General features: G+C 33.1%; 1 protein-coding gene across 1 annotated transcript in view; it reads right to left on the bottom strand.

Moving 5' to 3' along the window:
* The window catches only part of LOC106132374 (dnaJ homolog subfamily C member 10), a 47,067-nt gene extending 30,201 nt beyond the window's left edge, over positions 1 to 16,866 (bottom strand). The window contains exon 1 of the mRNA XM_013331759.2: positions 16,497 to 16,866. Within this exon, the coding sequence (XP_013187213.1) occupies positions 16,497 to 16,659 (163 nt within the window). The 5' untranslated portion in view covers positions 16,660 to 16,866. The remainder of the gene's footprint in view (positions 1 to 16,496) is intronic.
* Between the last annotated feature and the right edge of the window lie 3,373 nt (positions 16,867 to 20,239).

The following is a 20,239-nucleotide window of genomic DNA, read 5'->3' as shown; positions in this document are numbered from 1 at the left end:
CTACAATTATCCAGACCTATAAAGAACTTTTATTCTATAAAATCCTATTACCGTGCCTATTTTTTACAGCGATTACATTGCTACGTTATCAAACAGAAAATATATACAGCAGACTATGACGTGTTATTTGTTCGGTGAAGTAATAAATTATTGAAAAAAATTAATATTCATTTTTTATTATTGACAAAATATTGTCAGAATTGAATTAAGAAGCAAGATAAACAAAATGTTAAGGTAAGGTCAAACTAAGCTTATTGTTATCTTTTTTTTTGTATAAACAATCTGTTACTTAGCATATTTTACGAATTAATATAAGTCGGCTTCAGTGTGAACCTAAATCGCAACTACTATTTATATGAAATTATTTATAATCCATTATTTTGATACTAGACGCAACTTCGTCCGCGTAAATTTCGAGTTGAATCTACAAAAATAATAATCAATATACATACCTGTTCATGGACATATCGTCTATTGATATGGCCGGGAACGGGTTTTGGCAGGAGAACAACATAACATCGACTTCTCCAAAGGGCCTCTACGTGTTGGATTTATATCCCCACGCAAGCCTCTGAAAAATCCGGGGTGTATAGACCCGTGAAATCCAAGAGGAGAAACATAATAATCAATATACTAATCATATGTACCTAATATAAACTTAAATATGTGACCTTATCGAGTAGGTAAATTATTTGTGACCAATAAAGTAGACTAACAAACCAGAAATCTTTTTACGTGAGAATTACGCATGTATATTATCAAACTGATTTTCACTTATATTTATATGTTTTAGGTATACTGCTGTCGTATAATGATAAATGACTTTGAATTTGAAATTTCGTAACGTCAGTTCTTTAGGAGATAAGCGTGATCATGCATAAAGACAGACAGACATAAAAAAATTTTGCTTTCTATTATTCATTTCAGTCAAAAATAGGTACTAAATGTACAGACAACATATTTTTACTGTTTTATTATAGGTATGTATAGATATTCTGCCTGCCATTTGCTGGCGTGTTAAAATATCTATTACACTATCCCCAGGCCTGAAATATATCTCTCTAGACTTTGCTGAAAAAAAACGCTTGGTAAGAATTTTTCCCAGTTCTGTAAGAATTTTGGTCAATCCTCAAAGAATCAAATGTCTTGCATGTAGGCATGCATAAGAGCCTTTATGTTTTAAAGGGGAAGCTTAACAATTTGGATCATTGTTACACATCTATTTGCTTAAAAGTGCAGGTTTCACAATATTTTTCCTTTGCATCAGTTAGCAATCAAATCATTTCAACTTTTAAAAGAAATAGTTTTAGCCTTTGTAGGGTTAAACCTGTGCATTACGCTTTTTTAGTCGGCTGCCTTAACTCTTCAACCACTGACGCTTTTTGTAAGTACACTGTCAAAAAATGATGCAGTAATTATAGTGAACACGAATAATTTGACATGGATAAGCATCTACTCAGTCGAAGCGAATGTTATTCAAATTTTAGAATGATGAATGTTGATTGTTTGCGCTAACACTGAATAACAATCACAATGGAACAGTTTTTATTTAGAGGCACTCCATACGATGAACGTGAAATATTAATCGCAATAAGTAAAGGTTGACTAAGCAGATATACAAGGAGAGTGTGGAGGGAAAGGTCAGAGTGGGAAGACCTAGACGAACGTATCTTGATCAAATTAAGGACGTCCTGGTAAAAGGTCAGGTCAAAAGTACCCGAAACCGAAAAACCGAATGAATGTGGATGAAGCGAAGGAAGTATGCAGAGATCGTGGCAAGTGGAAAGAGGTAGTCTCTGCCTACCCCTCCGGGAAAGAGGCGTGATTTTATGTATGTATGCATGTATAAGTAAATACTCATTTAAAATGATTTCAATAGTACAGTTACAGTAGAAGACGCCCGCTGCTCAGCCAGCATAAAAGAAAAATCATGATATTGCTTTCTCAGTGCACCCCTAGACCATATAAAGGACCTACGCGCCAAATTTCAAGTCTCTAGACTTAGCGGTTTAGGCTGTGAGTTTATATGTCAGTCCGAGTTTATATTTGTGAACTAAGTATAAAACAAGCCATACAACCGAAAGTGGCCTTATAGTATTTCCGAGATTGGTCGCTGGGAAAAAGTCGTGGTTATAATATGTATGTTCGTAATAATAAAATATTGCATAAACAATCAAACTTTAAAGACAGTCAAAAATTAAGTTAAAGTTTATCAATTATCGTAGCCAAATTGTAGTTTTTAAACGGTTTTATTTAGCTCATCCCGTTTGTTTTATTCTTGGGTCAAATTTAGTAATTCAAATTTCACCCTCTTCCTGTCAACCGATTAATCTGAAATTTTGTATACACTTTGGATTTTGGTGACAATATAATTATGTTTATTCATTACTAGCTGACCCGCGCAACTTCGTTTGCGTGTATCCCGCTACTTCGACAAATACAGTCAACGCACCAACACATATTGGATACTAATTTTCAATTCACACTAACTTCTCTTTCCCTTAACCGCGTTTAAAATATTAAAATGTTTTTTGGTTTCTGTGACTCTTTATAGGGACGCTGCCCCCGCCGCCGCGGCCGGCCCGTACCGTGCCGCAATACTAATATCGTGATATCTCCTAAACTATATGTCTAAATAACACACTGTAAACTGCAAAAATAATCTAAATTAAATGCTCGTGATGATGAACTTACTTATTTTGATAAGGATATATGTATTATTGGTTATATCACCAGTTAAACATCACCCAACGAATTAAATGTTTTTTTAATACAGAAAAGTAGTTTTTGTGACTTAAATAAAAAAGCTGGATATATGTCATCGCGGACTTTTTTGTAGAACTAATAAAGACCAATGTTTTTGCTATACATTGTTCTTACTTGTATCCAACGGTATAAGCGGCGCACGCACAAATGCAATCTTCAATTAGATTTTTTTTCTGACTTCTTGGACATAAATCGCTATAACTCAGCTAATATAGTTTCAATGTATTTCAATTATATATAAAAACCTGTCGGAGAAAATACTCTTTCTATTAGTGAAAACCGCATCAAAATCCGTTGCGTAGTTTTAAAGTTTTATGCATACGAAGGGACTACAGACAAAATGGGCGACTTTGTTTTATACTATGTAGTGAGTGATCATTATAAATTCAAGATGGCCGCCGTTACAAAATGGCGGATAATTTAGGTTTCATTAATCCCAGCAATATGGGTATCAAATGAAAGGGCTCAACAAGCAGAATACAATATACTATAAAAAATTGAAATCCAAGATGGCGGCCTCTACAAAATGGCGGATAACTTAGGTTTTATCAATCCCATCAAAATGGGTATCAAATGAAAGGTCTCAACAAGTAGAATACAATTTACTATTCAAAATTAAAATCTAAGCAGTGGGATAAAATGTAGCCTATGTTACTCCTGAAGGTTAAGTCTATCCCTGTGCCAAATTTCATTCAAATCGGTCCAGTAGTTTTTGAGTTTATTCGTTACAACTAAAAACTAGAAAATAAAAATAGGTAAAAAAACTTTTTAAGTTAAACGGTTTTATGTTAAACATACATTGCAATGTTTAATATAAATGTACTAAAAACCAAAAAATAATAAAATAGATACAGTCGTGGGAATTATAAACATATGCATAGACTAGACTAAAATAAAACCGTGGGGCACGTCAATTGTCTACAATCGTTGATTAAAATGTTTGTTTTGTAATGTTACACTATAATTAGGCAGTTGTTCAACCGACAACGATGGACGTGTGATAAGTAGGGCTAGAATGTGGAAACAAGTAAGCAAGCTCGATTAAGCGAGTTTTAGGGTTTCATAATGTTGAGCGAGTAGTACTTTTATCATAAGTTTTGTCGATTAAAGACAAACTACGAGCAGTGAAACGATTCCTCGCTAGCCAGCAAAATAGTAAGTAATTTGCGCACCGTCTGCGGGCCAACTGCCTAACGACGAATTAAACGATTCTTCCATCGCACATTAAGTCTATAATTTGTAGACAATTGACGTGCCCCACGGTTTTATTTTAGTCTAGTCTATGCATATGTTTATAATTCCCACGACTGTATCTATTTTATTATTTTTTGGTTTTTAGTACATTTATATTAAACATTGCAATGTATGTTTAACATAAAACCGTTTATTATTTGTGTTGTTTCTGTAGTAAGGATCCGTAGCACTATCGTAGACCAAGGTCGTAGGAGCGTGCTGCCTACGAGTGAGGAATCTATATGGTCTATCTTTGGGGGTTACGAACGTTGGCAAGTATTCTGCTTTAACTCTCTTTTATTAAAAGTAGAGCGAAAGGGAAGATAATAAATACCAGCTTGATGCTGACTAGAATATTTTAAAATATTTAGGCGCCAACATCTTGCACTGCTGAAGTCATTTTCGTACATCATTTTTATTCTGTTTTTGATTTGGCCTAAGATATAAATCAATGGAGAACAGAACGGGAGATATTTATCCAGCAATGGAATAAAACCAACACACAATCAGAATATTAGCTGAGAGAAAAAATATGTACAGTGAACCACATAGCAAAGTTTACCATTATAATGAGATAATTGTTTAAATTATAGCTTATAACAATAGCTAAGGAAGCAGTGCACTTTGTCGCAAGAATTATATTAAATTGTAATTATACCTACGGCCACTGTTTATCTCTATCTTCAGAATCATTTAGGTAGAGGAATGATAATTTTATTCTTTGCCCAGGCTGTAACTGTGCTACTAAAAGTATCTAAAGTTAATACTTTATACTTTTATTAACTCGAGGATTTTATAGTTATTGAGTTAATTTTTTTACGCCAGCAGGGAAATGCATATCTTCATGTGGATGTCGCAAAACTAATCCTAACTAAAATCAGTTGGTTGCAACTAAACTTAGGCCAATCTTGTCAAAGTTAGTTTAGTAGGTATATCCTTTATCTAGACTGTTGGCTCTGTCTACGCCGCAAGGTATATAGACGTGATTATATGTATGTATGTATCCTTTATCTTCAGCGGACCCCGAACCAACGGTAATAATACAATCGTGAATATGCTGTGATAAGTGATATTTATAGATGCATCGTCATCTAGAACAATTCCTGGTGAATTGTTCTAGATGATAAATGTATAAATCTTTCATAGATTATTATATAGTTAGTTTATTTGTTTTCATTAGATAGTGAAAGAGTCTGTTAGTCTAGAGGAGTCTGTTACAAATGTTATGTGTGACAGATTTTTAGGTTTCTAAAACAAGGGTCACCATCACAACTAGGTATTTACTTAGCTGCGACCCTTTTTTTACTGTTTTTCCGAATTAAGAGAAGACGAGTAACATATTATGTATAACATTCATACATTTAGTCTTTATCCTTTACGGGGTACACAGAATCTACAGTCTTGAAAACACTGTATTTCTGCATGACTTAATGATGGAATTGAGGTTCTGAGAGAGAATAGTGACAGATTGCTCAAGTTTATTAGCCTTTCCCTTAATTGACATCTAAAAGACAGAGAAGTAAACAGCTGCCACACACTTTGGTTTTTTATACTAATAAGAATAATTTTCTTTTAGATAATATAAATGAAATGAACCACATCCGTCACCTAACAAAGCATCCATCAGACAGTTTGCCGTGGGTAAAATGAGGTAAATCCCTAATAACACTATTTACAGTATTTAGTCAGTCACGAGGCTAACACGCGATGACTGCAATGATTCAGCTGAACATTACCAGCCCTGTTCCGGCAACTCGTGATTATGCGATGCGTATGGAGATTTTTATAGTCACCTCTCATCATGAAACTCAATCAAGGGAATGGCTAAAAACTTGATGTTTATCTTGTAGGCGATGGCTAGCAATCTGTCAATTTTTGAATGTCAATTCCATCATTAAGCCATACAGTTGACGTGGATTATCAGACCCTTCAAGACTGTTGACTCTATCTATCCCGTAAGGGATAAATGCGTGATTATATGTACGTCTATCTCTGTCTGTTACTCATTATATAGAACAAACTAAATAATTTATATCTGAATAATTGCCAGGCTATGAACGGTGGCAAATATATACCGGCTATGCAGGAGTTGGGAAAGCATAGATATAGGACGACGAGAAAACCCTAATCACTACGTAAATTCAAACAACAATGGCGATGTTTTACTCAACCTGTTCCTGACTGACGACCACGACCACTCTGTCAAGAGTAAACAACAAAAAACGAAGATAAATGGATATAATTACACAGGTAATCCTCTCATGGGACCGAGCTGTTCAATAACGTTTTTAAAGAAATTACAATTTCAATTATTATTTTCTGTGTTTACTGCAATACGTTGTACAATGTTATTAGGTAATTATAAATAATTGTAGGACGGAACGGGAAGTGGTTAATGTATCCGGCTCGAAAGCCTAACCATCCAAATAACCGGGGCTCTAATCCCACTGCGGCTGTAACTGTTTTAAAGTAAAACAGTAATATCGTGACGAAATCAGGATATTCAGGCAACAATACAAGTGACGCTATTGTTAAATCACTACATATTATAAGTATAGTCCCTATATTTTCATGCATACCACATTCCACTTTCATTAACAGGAAGATAATATACGAGTAGATTTGGAATACATAAAACGGTTTAAAAAAACCGAAAAGTAGGTACTCGTTCTTAGCAAAGAGGAGGCAGAAGGATACTTAATTATCTAAAAATAAATTAAAACAAAACTTCTTAAACAAACCAGTTTGCAATTGTTTGCCTGCGCTATTTAAATGTTAAAATTTCAATAACATCACATAAGTTACTAGTATGTTTTTGTGTTCTGTGTGTGTTTTTTTATATACATGCAAAAGGTCAACAAATCTGACCCCTGAACATTACAACCAATACTACAAACCAAGCAATGATTAAATAGTTATACTTAGAATGGTAGGTAGTGCTTGTATTTTGTCAACAGTGAGACTGTTAGCGTTTCAAATATACAACTCGTATAGGTATACAAAACTTATTAAAACAGAAATTTAAAAGGTTCAAATTCATTTTGAAAAATATAAGTTTAGGTGTGTTTTAGAGCATTTAAATATATTGTGATAGTGTAGTATGTTTGTAATTTTCTATGCACATGAATCTTAAAAAATATTCAGAAAGAAATAAAATAATTATGAAGTTATAAAAGCAACAAAGTCTACAATTTTGGCAATAATAATAATATCTTTTTATAATAATAATTGTATTGATCACTTATGCAACCCGAGAAAATTGAAAATGGATTTGATAATTAGATTCCTACATTGTAGGTACAAATATATGACACACACAAGAATATAAAATATGAATGGGACGGATATCACATATGCTTAAGTCATATGACTCACTGTGTAGGTCTTTATTAATAAATTATTAACTACCTTTTGTCTCATTTAAAATAACCAAATACCATAATATACCATTTACGATTGTATCTCTCGTATTATCTCATAAAGACGTACTTAGTAATTTTTTCTAAAAAATTTGAATAATTAAAATGAATGTCAAGTGGAAAATAACACGCATAATAAACCTTTTTTTCGAATAGGTCCTACTCATACAAAAAATATGCAAAAAGTTTGTAACACAAATTTCTTGGATAACCAATGCCATAGTTTATGTACTGAAAAAATTAAAATTATTTCAAATAGCAAATATTATAGACCACTCAGGCGCAGTGCAAACTGATATGCCTTTGGTTACTTTTTTTTAAGAGGCGCGATAGAACCTCTGTTTATAACTTGAATAATTCGTACATACATAGAATCACGTCTTTATCTCCTGCGGAGTAGATATAACCAACAGTCTTGAAACGACTGAATGGCCACGTTAACTGTTTGCAAATAGTGACTGGTTGCAAGCCAATCGCCCACAAAAAGAATGGGATTTTTTGGGAAGTTAATCAACTTTTGAATAATATAATCATTTAATGTTTATCATAATCTTACATTATTAATTTACTACAATTACATTCTTACATCTTATGATTACGACATTATGTTTATCTTATGAATTATAGCTCGCTCGAGTCGTGTCATTTATTAAAAAAAAGTGTTAATAATCATAAATGATCGCTTGTTAAGATACTTGCCAATAATTAGCAGTGTCCAATTATCTTCCAATGAGAATGCAACAATGCAAGGGCATTGTTGTAAATAAGCGGTGCAATTGTTTCTAATGAATAAAGGTACACATAACAAAGTAACTTGTGGAAATAGTGGCGAGTACACATTTACCTTTCTGCCGTAAGTATGTAGTGTATGCTTTTGATAGCGTGTGTGAATCGTAAATGTATTGGTCATCTATACCGCAGCACGTTAATAGCATAATTAGCAGGCCAATAATAAGGCTAGCAAGCTGTTACTTTGAATCCTAATTACATCAGTAAGCCATACAACTGAACGTGGCCTTTCAGACATTTCAAGACTGTTGGCTGTCTATGCCGCAAGGTATATGGACGTGTTATGTTTATCTCTTAGCTTACCTGCAACATGCAAACACCATTATAAAGGTATTCAAGTAGAACAATGTCTTTCCTTTCAAGCACGGATATCGAAAGAAAACCAACTTAACATTAATTCAATAAGAAAAATAAAAAATCTTAAGTACCTATACATATTAAATTTATTTTTCGTTTTTTTTATTTAATTATTAATTTTTACATATAATAATACCACGATTTGTCTTGCTTTTTAGAATTCTTTTAATACATAAAATTTGGTTTTACACTTATTTAGTTTTGAAAAAGAACGAGAATTAATTTGAAAGAGATTTTGAGTAGAACTTCCGTCTTCCGCAACATTAACATAATGTGATTAGTAATAATTTTCAAATAATATTCAATAATTTAAGTTGCAAATGGATGCAAGGTCTTAATCTTGAACTTCATACGCCGCGCCGTCCATTTCGTTTCTCACATAGGTACAATCGATTTTCGATATATCACTCTCAAACTTGTTTCATTTCCAGTAACATATATTTTATATGCATATATGTTTGTCACCAAACCCGTTCTCATTTCCACGTACGTAATTTTTTTAACGATTGGTTTAAAGTACTTTATAATTTAGAACTATGACAGCTATAATAATACATATTGATCGCCAGACTTGACCTTAGTCTGACCTTAACAAAACATAATTTATACAATTTTATAATGCCACCAATTAAACTTTCATTACTGAACGACCTGGAAGTTACCAAGTAAATTAATTGTATATCAAAGTCTAATTGAAATAAATAGATATGTAGTAGGAATACCTAGTAGGTTGTGCGTCATAGCACTCATTTAAAAAACTTGTCCGGTCCCACTTTTGACTAATAATGTCTTAGGTATTTTTCTCAGTTTCATAATATACCTACCTACTCAATAGTGTCCTAAACGATGAGTTAGTGGAAAAATATAAAGTATAAAACTTTACTTGTATGTGAACTTACCTAAATAAAAAGAAAGATTATTTCTACTACTTTTTTGGGATTATTACTATACATACCCATACCAAATTACAGCTTTCTTCCACTTAGTCACCACTATAGTCTCTGAGTAAAACCGTGGGCAGACTGAGAGACATGGCGAAATATATAGTTTTAAAGGGTTTACCACGGCACCCAAAAAATGCGAAAGAGAGTTCGTTTGTTTGTTACAGATCTGTTAAGGAAATTTACTTACATACATACATATAGTGTGGAGTATGAAGATAGATATAGCTAATAAGAAATCAAGTGAATATTTTTAATTAATAGACGGCTTATTACTCAGTTGTAATCTCGCCTCTGAATCAAAAGACCCCGGGTTCGATCCCCGGTCAGGTCATGATTATTATTATTTTCTGATTGGCCTGGCTCTGGGATGATTATCTAGTATATATTTATTTTATTATAAAATTAAGTGCGTAGTAGTTAGGGGTTAGCTCAATCTATGTCGCGTAATTGTATATATTTTATATTAGAGGCAGCTGTATGAATAAGAATCAAGAAAACTACTGAAGTCATTTTTGGTCGGTGATTCTTGGAATTAAATAAAAACAACGTAATTATATAATAACAAAGTATGAATTTAAGTAGTTACCTATTATTACATTTCCTTTATTGCACATAATTACTGCAACATAATTAATCAACAATATATGGTAAAATTAAACAAAGTAACTTCTGAAACTATATGTATATTTACGCTTGGTCAATGAAGCGGTAGCCCGATGGTTAATAACTTTTGTTCTTTGATAAAAAAAGGATATTTTTCTTTTCGTCTTTAATTAAATGATGTTATTTGTATATATTTTTGAAAAAAGGCTAAAATCAATTATTCTTAAATAAAACCACTTGGTAATAATATATATATTACTAGTTGTCCCGGCAAACGTTGTTTTACCATATAAATATTTTTTAAGTAATTTCTAGTTAGAAAAAATGTTAAGGGTGAACAACCCTTATCACTTAGAGGTATGAAAAACAGATGTTGGCCGATTCTCAGACCTACTCAATATGCCCACAAAATTTAATGAGAATCGGTCAAGCCGTTTCGGAGGAGTACGGGAACGGACATTGTGACATGATAATTTTATATATAAGATCTACTGTATTAAGGGTTTCAAGTTATGCTCAATCTGCCAACCAAAAGGAAAAAATATGTGGGCCGTCAGAATAATGAAGCGTTTTGTTTAGTGTTATTTTTATAAATTACTAGCTTCGCACGGGTGCAAAATTATAAATGTTATTATACATAAAAACCTTCCTCTTGAATCACTCTACCTGTTACAAAAAACCGCATCAAAATCCGTTGCGTAATTTTAAAGATTTAAGCATACAGACAAACAGACTAAAATAGCGACTTTGTTTTATACTATGTAGTGATATGCGACTCCGTCTTTGTGTCGCAAACGAAGTATACGGAAACTATTTTCTTTGTGATTACCAATGCATTTGTAATCAAAATGCATTACCCTTGAAATTATTTATCTGAATAGATAACAATGTCACTGTAGGTCAAATATTGCAGTTAGTCGTCACGTAATGTTTCAGATATATCCGTGAATAGAAGAAAATAACATAGAAATTTATTAATTAATTAGTGTATGCCATCTGCTTGTTTCCGGCGCGGATTGTCGATGCAAAACGTGGCTGCTAATATTATTTTAGCTCTGTCTACCCTATCTATACAAATATTAAAAAGCTGGAGAACTTGTTTGTTTGCTTGTTTGAACGCGCTAATCTCAGGAACTACTGGTTTGATTTGAAAAATTATTTTTGTGTTTAATAAATCATTTATCGAGGAAGGCTATATATAGGCTATAAACCATGACGCTGCAACTCTATGAAACGAAGTAATAATGGAAAATGTGAAAAAAACGGGAAAAATTATTATAGGATGAATATCCTTGAATTATCCGTTGCGTGTGCTGCGAAAACGGTTCAAGATACCAAAAATATGTGTATGAAAGAATTATTCCTCTTGAAATAATCTTAAAAAAATGTTCGCGACAGTATATGTCTAACTTTTAAGATAAACTCACTAGAACCGTTTTTATGGAAATCAAATTTGGTCGAAATTAAAGTATTAAACAAAAACAAAAGGTCAGGAAAAGATTTCATTGGGTGTTTTATGAATTGAATAAAACAGTACGTCAAAAATACGGTGTTATCATAAAAGTTTGTACAAAAAAAAAACATAACACCCTGTGTAGCATACATACAACGGAGAATAACCATGACAGACTCTTCCACGTGTACGAAGTCAGCTAGTAAGAGATAAAGATATGAAGTAATATGTTAAAATGTATGACGAAATTTTAAAAACAAAGGGCAAAGTTACAACATCGACGCAAAACAAACAAATGCCTACATTACCTATATCTATACCTACAGATATAGGTAATGTAGCCATTTGTTTCATTTGGTTCAAGTACCTACCTAATTGGAAACCTTGCTCAATTTGCTCATGCAATAAATATTCACGTACTTTACTTATTATTGATTGATATTTTTTATGTTACGAAAGGATACATTCTTGCATGTTCTTGGCTCCAAGCCCAAGTTTCCCGTTAAGCCTACTATACCTACAGTGCATGCATGAATATTATCAAAGCTATATTTTGGGCTGCTGTTCTGAGCGGGCCAAGGTGCTTTGGTTCTAAGTTACCAATAACCATAATTTATTTAGTAGTCTAAAATTAAGAACCCCCTTATAATGAAACGGGTTATGTAAAAACAGAAGAGCTTTCACCCGATGGTCTGCCTACGCTAAACTGCAATCAACAAAAACAATTGTCCATGTCATTTTTTAAGTCTGTGCGAAGATTCATTCAAAATAGATTCAGTGATTTAACAGGTAATATAGTCATCTAAGTACGAGTAAGTATATACACCTTTTGCTATATATATTTATTGGGAAAGCAAAAGGTAGCGGCATTATTACAAAATTAACCGATTATCATACATGCATGCATAATGTACTTACACATTTACACAGTAGCTAAATATGCTCAGAGGTTTACAGAATTTTTAACCTTTAACCTTTATATTTCATGCTCAGTTACGAGACAATCAAACAATGTTTATTTTCACCCTACATGATCCGTTTATAAGATGAGAATTGGATATTTTGTAGATAAAAAGTGAGAAATTATTGAGCATAGTATCCTTCAAACGAGTGTGACATATAGTGTTACTCAATTGTTAATTAATAAAGTAAGAAGCTAACTATAGTCAATAAAATCTACACGTAATCTATAAAAACTAGGCAATAGAACAGACTCTGACAGAGGGATCTCTACAATATACCTATTCAGTATATAAATAAATCAAAATATAGCCATAGATGTCGTAGAGGCGACTAAGGGATTGGCTAAAAAACTTGGGATTCTTTTAGGCGATGGGTAGCAACCTGTCACTATTTGAATCTCAATTTCATCTAAACGTAATGCAGCTAAACGTAGCCTTTCAGTCTTTGTAAGACTGTTGGTTCTGTCTACCCCATGAGAGATAAAGTTGTGATTATATGTGTGTATAAAAAAGGATATTATTAAAAAATACAGCTGAGTTGTAATCTATTTGAATTACTTTTGTACACTACTACATACACTACACTAGTACAAATAGAGTTTACAGAAGTATGCATAAATCGTGGCAAGATACAGTATAGCTGATTAACCCTCTAGTAAAGACGCATGTACCTATGTCAGAAATATGTATGTAGTTTTAAAATATGTGTTGATTTCGAAACAGGAGTTACGAAGTCGCAGTGTTAGAAACACGATATGTACCTATCGGCCAGTGGTCACTAGTCGCAAATGGGTCAATATCAGTAATGAGGCAATGTCACGAGTTACTGCGTCACGAGTAGGACTCTGACACGTGAATTATATATCCAGAACTATTTTTTTCCTCCAGTTATAGTCAACAATATTTTTTTTCTGGTACGAAAGGAATCCGTCCTTCTTAGATCGACATCATGAGTCGTTTAATATTTAAAAAGAAGGTAAGAAAATAAAGCATAGCGATATAACAAACAAAAATATACAAACCCATTTACATACATACGTATAATCACGTCTATATCCTCTGTAGGGCAGACAAAGTTAACAGTCTTGAAAAGACTGAAAGGCCACGTTCAGTTTTTTGGCTTAAGTAATAATAGATTTCAGATTCCAAAAGTAACATGATTGCTAGCTCATCGCCTCAACGAAGAATCTAAAGCTTATAAGCCTTTCCCTTACTCGTTTTTATGACATCCATTATTATGTTAGACAGAAAAAAAACATTTTGAAATAAGTGTATAAACACTAATATAAATTAGTTTAGAAAAGTAAGAACTAACTTTGGCTGAAAGTATTTTCGATAGGGTGGGAATCGGTGCCCGCGAGTGGGTATTTGTTATTTGAAATTTCTTTTTCTTATTCAGCCCAATGTCGGGTTTATTGTTATTTCATTGATCCAATTTTTCGCTACAACATCAGAACGTGCGTTTAAACTACCTGCGCTTAATAATCCTTTTCTATAGGTGCAGATAACTATGCTTCCAAGACATTGTTAAAAAAATCAGTAAAAAAAATAAGTAAATAGGATAGGTACTAGCCAGTATTTTTAAATTTAAAATGATTCGGTAAAAATAAACTTCATTTAATGTAACTTGACGTAACTTGAGCAAGGTTTTAAAATTACCTTCAGTACTTGTTTTCTATAAAAGGTTTTTATGCTAGCAATTGTACATGGTAGCATACAGCATACAATATTATGCTGAATGGCGTAAATACTTAATAAGAATAGCCGGCAAAAATATCTGTAAATTTTTTAAATAATAAAGGCAGTACTGAGACTAACCGATGATATCCAATTTTGTAACTGGGTAAAAATATAGGTAGCAAGTGTCCTAACAGTTTTCTTTTATGTATAAAATACTATATTAGGTATAAGGATATAGATTTTAAGGTGCAAATCCACTCATATAACATCAACCTTTAAATCAAAGGACTTTTTTACAAGTCAGGGCTTTTATATTTAAATTAAACTTCATAAATACTAAAAAGGAATAAGATATAAAATAGGCATATTCTCCATTGTAAATGGATGTGTAAGAAGTACATATGAGAACGTGTTTATTTTATTATATAAACAAGGAAACTTATGCCATTTGTGAGTATGTCAATTTGTGTTATTAGTCTCTATTTATTCAATATTCATTAATGCTTAGTCAATATTTATAAAAAAGAGGCTATAATCAATCAAGATATTAAAAAACAGGTGATTTTACAAATACAAACATTTCGGTACATCCCCTGAAGTTATTATCCTAAGCTGTTCATAATATGTACATACCTTAAGGTTCTATTTGCATGGATAATTTACACAAACCTGTTTGGGTTTAAATGTTTGTCTCCAATTTATAATCCCGCTTCCCTTTGCCAAAGGATTGCATTCATTTGGGTGCTCTCTATCCCTCTCTTACATGGCTGATACCTTCTTACATTGTGAATTTTCAATATTTTTGACTCTATTTATTGCATTAGAATTGATCACAAACATTGGTCAAAGTATTGACCGAGTCACCAAATGTAAAACAATGTTTGAAGTTTGTTACTTCAAATATTTTAAGAAATATCGAATACGCGTTTCTGACTAATCAACCGATATTGCAATCCCTTATGTCAAGGGTCAAAAACCGTTTTTATGTGTCGTGGTTTAAGTACATCGGAACACTAGATAAAAATTGTAAGCTAATGTAAACGATTCTGATGCACCGAATCATCTTTCTTATAATAATTAGAGACATCAAGACTAAACTTTGTGAAGGTAACGTCGTTGATGAAAACGCTGCAGTCAACTTACTTACTGAACAAACTTGTTCTGTCACTTCTTCTTGTTGCTGTTAACGTGATTGTGAACTATTAGTCTACAATTAAAATTTTCTTTACTTCATAACCAGCATAGAACCTATCAGTAATCATTCGGCTCAACGTGGCCGTTGATTTTTTTGCCAACTGAATCTGCCTACCGCGTAAGGGATAATGGCGGGATTATACGTGGTGATTGGTTTCCACCACTAATCCAAAGATCTGTGTCCAAAGAAAATGGATTAGTACACTTCTCCTTCTTTTGAACACAAGTATTTATACATAAATGGAGATCCCATTCAAAATCAGATACTGTAAAGGAGTTCAACAAATAAACTTTTTCTTTTCATTTTCAACTTTTTCACTTCATTTCATTCTGAATTGGGTAAAGTCTGGTTTTTACACGAAGCTACTTCCGTCTGACCTCGCATATAGGATTATAATGAAACCGGAATTCAGATTTCTATGTAGTATCAAACAAAAATTTGAGCGCCACCGGCTTACCTTCACCGCCAAAATTTTAATGCCTTCAAGGATCTGAATGGAGGCAGCCAAAATTCGAACTCACAATATCGACTCTGCCGGAACGCTGCATTATACTATATTGAAGTAACTATAATTAACAATATTGAAGGAACCTATATGTATTGTATGTAAATTAAGTATATAATAAACTGTCAAGTCAAAAAGATAGACAAGACCTGCAGGCTAATGCTAATATAGGCTAAGGGTTCGTAGCCTAGGCCGAAAGTTTAATCGTTACATTCGTATTTTTGTACTAGTAAGTACCTATGTATTATTTCAATGTATGGTGGGCTCATAAAATAGCTGTGCCACCTCGCCTATGATTGATTCATTTATTTAAAACTTTATTAAGCTTCAAAGTTTCAATAGGTGAAAAAATTAAATGGTATTACAAATATTTGCCTGCCGTGGTAAAAAAATATGTACCTATAGAAATCGAACTGATGTGCAGTTATGTGGGTAATTATAGCAAGTCATGTTAATATGTATAAAAAGTAGAAATAACATGTCTTTAAGGGGAGGTATAAAATGGGGATTCCGCGAGGTCAATGGCGTGGCGCTATTCTAAGTAAGCATCTAAACAAGTTTCAGCATTTTTTATTTTCTATAAAACTTACTTTTCCTTTTGAGACCTTCCTTCACTTTGAGTGTTATATTTTTAAACTCTATATCCACAGGAGTCGGGGGCGGCAAGTTCACATGCACAGTTCTGAACTCATACTTCTCTTTTCCACTTTCTTTATGTCTCGAACCGTGAAATTTGGCTAATGTCTTCTCCATTTTGATTCACTTTTTTCAAAACAAAAGTAAATTAAAAAATCTTATAACATTATTACTTAAAATAAAAGTTTAATCAAATTAAGTTTAGAAGCTTGTTTTTTAGCAGCGTATTTATTTAAGTATTACGGTTATTTGTTTATTTATTTGCGTTGCACGCGGTGGTGTGCGAAACGGCGCGAACGCGGATACGGACTGCGCTGTGGGAAGCACGACGACGCTTGTAATTTAATAATACACAAGTGGATCGATCGATATTAGTTGTCATTACCGCCATAATATGGGCTAAAAACTACAATCCGTAATGGATTCCATCATCAATTTGGTATTAAAAGAATAATCGCGATTTAAATAGTTTCCCTGTCACGTAGATACAATTTTATTATGATCGAGACAGCACCGTTAGGTGTCTTGAACGGGGATGACTCTGTTTCGGTGTTATCAGTATTGACCTACTTCGTTATGTGGCACGTTATACTAAATACACAGGCGAATTACTAATAAATAATAATGCAATTATCACTTGCTCTTATATTTGCTTAATTATATTTAACTGAAAGGAAATGTTTTTCATCCTTCATCAGTTCTCATTAGATATCTACTAAAGACGCGCGGATGCAACTCTGACATAAAAAAAAATTGGATATGCCATTTTTATAACCTACCTACTCTGTCTGATTATATGTTTCGTTTTTATTTTAAAAGGATTCAAGAAAGAGATTTCTTGAATTCATACAAAAAGACAATATGCGAGTTTTAACAGTTTGATAAAACGATTCAAGACGACCTGTGTAGCACAGTGTTAGTGTTCTTGTATCTGAGTCCCAGGGTCTCGGGTTCGATCCCCGATTAAGTAGTCAATGAAAATAGAACTCTTTCTGATTGCCCTGAATCTTGAAGGTTTGACTTTATAAGTATTTGTTTCAAACATATAGTATTATTGTAACACAAGATAGGCAGATAAAACTTTTTATTGCACCATAAGAGTAAATCATACAAAACAGCACAAAGCAGATATACATATAGAACTGGAGCTTACTTTAAAGAACAACTCAATCAATGGTATTAGTCCCGAATAACGTAAACAGTAGACTAAATCAAGTCGAATGAATCCGATGGCGAAATTTTATGTTAAATTAATTAGTATCTTCTTACTTAAATAATTAACTTTATTAAAACCAAACTTTGACTATTCAGGTTGAGTCACTGGGTCATTAGCATTACGTAAGTATTTTAGTGTACTTCACTATGCTAGTCTGCTTGAGATCGAACGCCTGTTAAAAAATTAGAGTATCTTTGATATTTAAGTTACTCAGGCGTATGGAGTCTCATGAAATATTATTTAGTCGCCAATAATTTTGTGACTTAGTACTTTAGAAAAGGACCACTTCATCTCTCTCCCTTATATGTCTTGGCTTGGTCGATGATCACAGAAGTAAGTAAGTCGTAAGTGACTTAGTTCACCTAATGCCCCCCTAACCTAACCCCATGTTGGAGCTCAGACAAGAGTCCTTTTGAGTCTCCCTTTGAGTTGAATACTTATTACCTAGTAATAGGCGTATCCTGGGGCTCCATTATAGGGAGGACGCAGTTCGAACAATTGCCAGGAGGATGATTTTACCTAGCGAATTACGTCTTTTAGCGGATTTGCCATACTCAAATCGAACCGAAGTCTTTGAAGCATTCCTTTTAGTTTTGCTACAGCAAAAAAGTATTATTGTGTTTTTGTTTGTTACTTATTATAATTAATTATTCTAATAGTAAGTACCATATTGTCATTACTAATGTTTCTTATTATGCATATATGCTATTATGCATGTGAAAAAAGACGGCTTTTTCGCATGCATGTAGTACGGATAATATAATTATAATGTGTAGTGTGTATTTATAATTATAATGTGTAGTCGTTGTGTTTTTATATAAAGTAAAACTGTAAGATACATTATTAATGATAATATGTATACTTACCATTAGAATAATTATTTATAATAAGTAGATAAGTAGAAACTGAACGAACATAGGTACATAAAAACATATAGTCACACACGTCTATATCCCTTGTGAGTAGACAGGGCCTACTGTCTTGAAAATACTGAAAGGCCACGTTCAACTTTACGATGAAATTGAGATTCAAATAGTTACAGTTTGCTAGCCCAAAGCCTACACGAGGCACTCAAGTTTACGACACCAATGGGAATGATATCGAGTGGTTCTATTCTGAAATGCAAGAAACCACGCGGCATTGCCACATGATTAACATACGGTACAAAAGACATCAACTGGCTATTTTGGCTAAACTTCTTGCAAAGGAGAGATTATAATATAGATACAATAATATATTTCTATTTGTTGTACCTATACTTCTGTAGCAAGTGGTCGCCCAACACGTACATTTAGCATGTGATATTAGCATTTAGTCTAGACAGGAAAAAGGTGTTTAATCCGGTTAATTTGTTTTAATTTGTTTTATATGTATTATAACCGTGTGGTTCCCGGCAGTGCCGTGTGGTTCCCGGCAGTGCCGTGTGGTTCCCGGCACTATTACAAAAAAGAATAGGACCACTCCATCTCTTTCCCATGGATGTCGTAAAAGGCGACTAAGGGATAGGCTTATAAACTTAGGATTCCTCTTTTAGGCGATGGGCTAGCAACCTGTCACTATTTGAATCTCGGTTCTATCATTAAGCCAAATAGCTGAACGTGGCCATTCAGTCTTTTCAAGACTGTTGGCTCTGTCTACCCCGCAAGGGATATAGACGTGATCATATGTATGTATGTATGTATATAGATATATATTCTGTATGTATGTATATATATATTTTATTAGTAGTATGTATCTTATTGTGTTCAAACATTTATTTATCTTGTTCTGCGCCAACGCCGATCTCCTGTTTGGTTTCCTTCCACCCAAAGGTTGACTGGAAGAGATTGCTTTAGCGATAAGTCCGCCTTTGTACCATATACTTTATCTGCTTTGTGTTGTTTTGTATGTTTTCTCTTATGGTGCAATAAAGAGTTTTATCTATCTATCTAATTTGTTTTTGGGCAGCCGGTTTTTCTACATACTTAAGAAGAATTCTGTGCTTACCTTCACTATGATATGCGAGCGGATAGGGTCGAAACTAACAATACCATAAAAAAGATTGAGAGGAAAGGAATATTGGAACATTATAACACGATGAATTATAAAATAAGTTAAAATTATGGATAGAATTAAATAAATTTAAAATTGGCAGTTTGCAGGAATACATAAGTAAAAGTTTTTTAGGCCATTTAGGTTATTAGGTTAACTTTTAATACTTTAAGAGTAAATCACCGTTTCCTGTTTATGTTACAAAAAGTATATTTGGTTCTTAAGATATAAGGTCTACCTAAATTGTAACTACGAATAAATATTGGGTAAGTATGTGACTGGATGGATTAGAACTGGATATTACATATAAAACAATATCACTAAATCTGAAGCCCTTTAAATAAATGGTACTTTTTGTCTTTAATGGGTTACACGCCGGCTTTTGCTAATTTGAGGACTTGTTAAAGATAATTTAAAAAAATCAGCTATTTGCCCGACACGAAGTACCTA

Source organism: Amyelois transitella, chromosome 14, assembly GCF_032362555.1.
Source record: "Amyelois transitella isolate CPQ chromosome 14, ilAmyTran1.1, whole genome shotgun sequence".
Classification (NCBI taxonomy): Eukaryota; Metazoa; Arthropoda; class Insecta; order Lepidoptera; family Pyralidae; genus Amyelois; species Amyelois transitella.
Note: the sequence above shows the minus strand (reverse complement) of the source record. Positions and strands in the feature narration are given on the sequence as shown.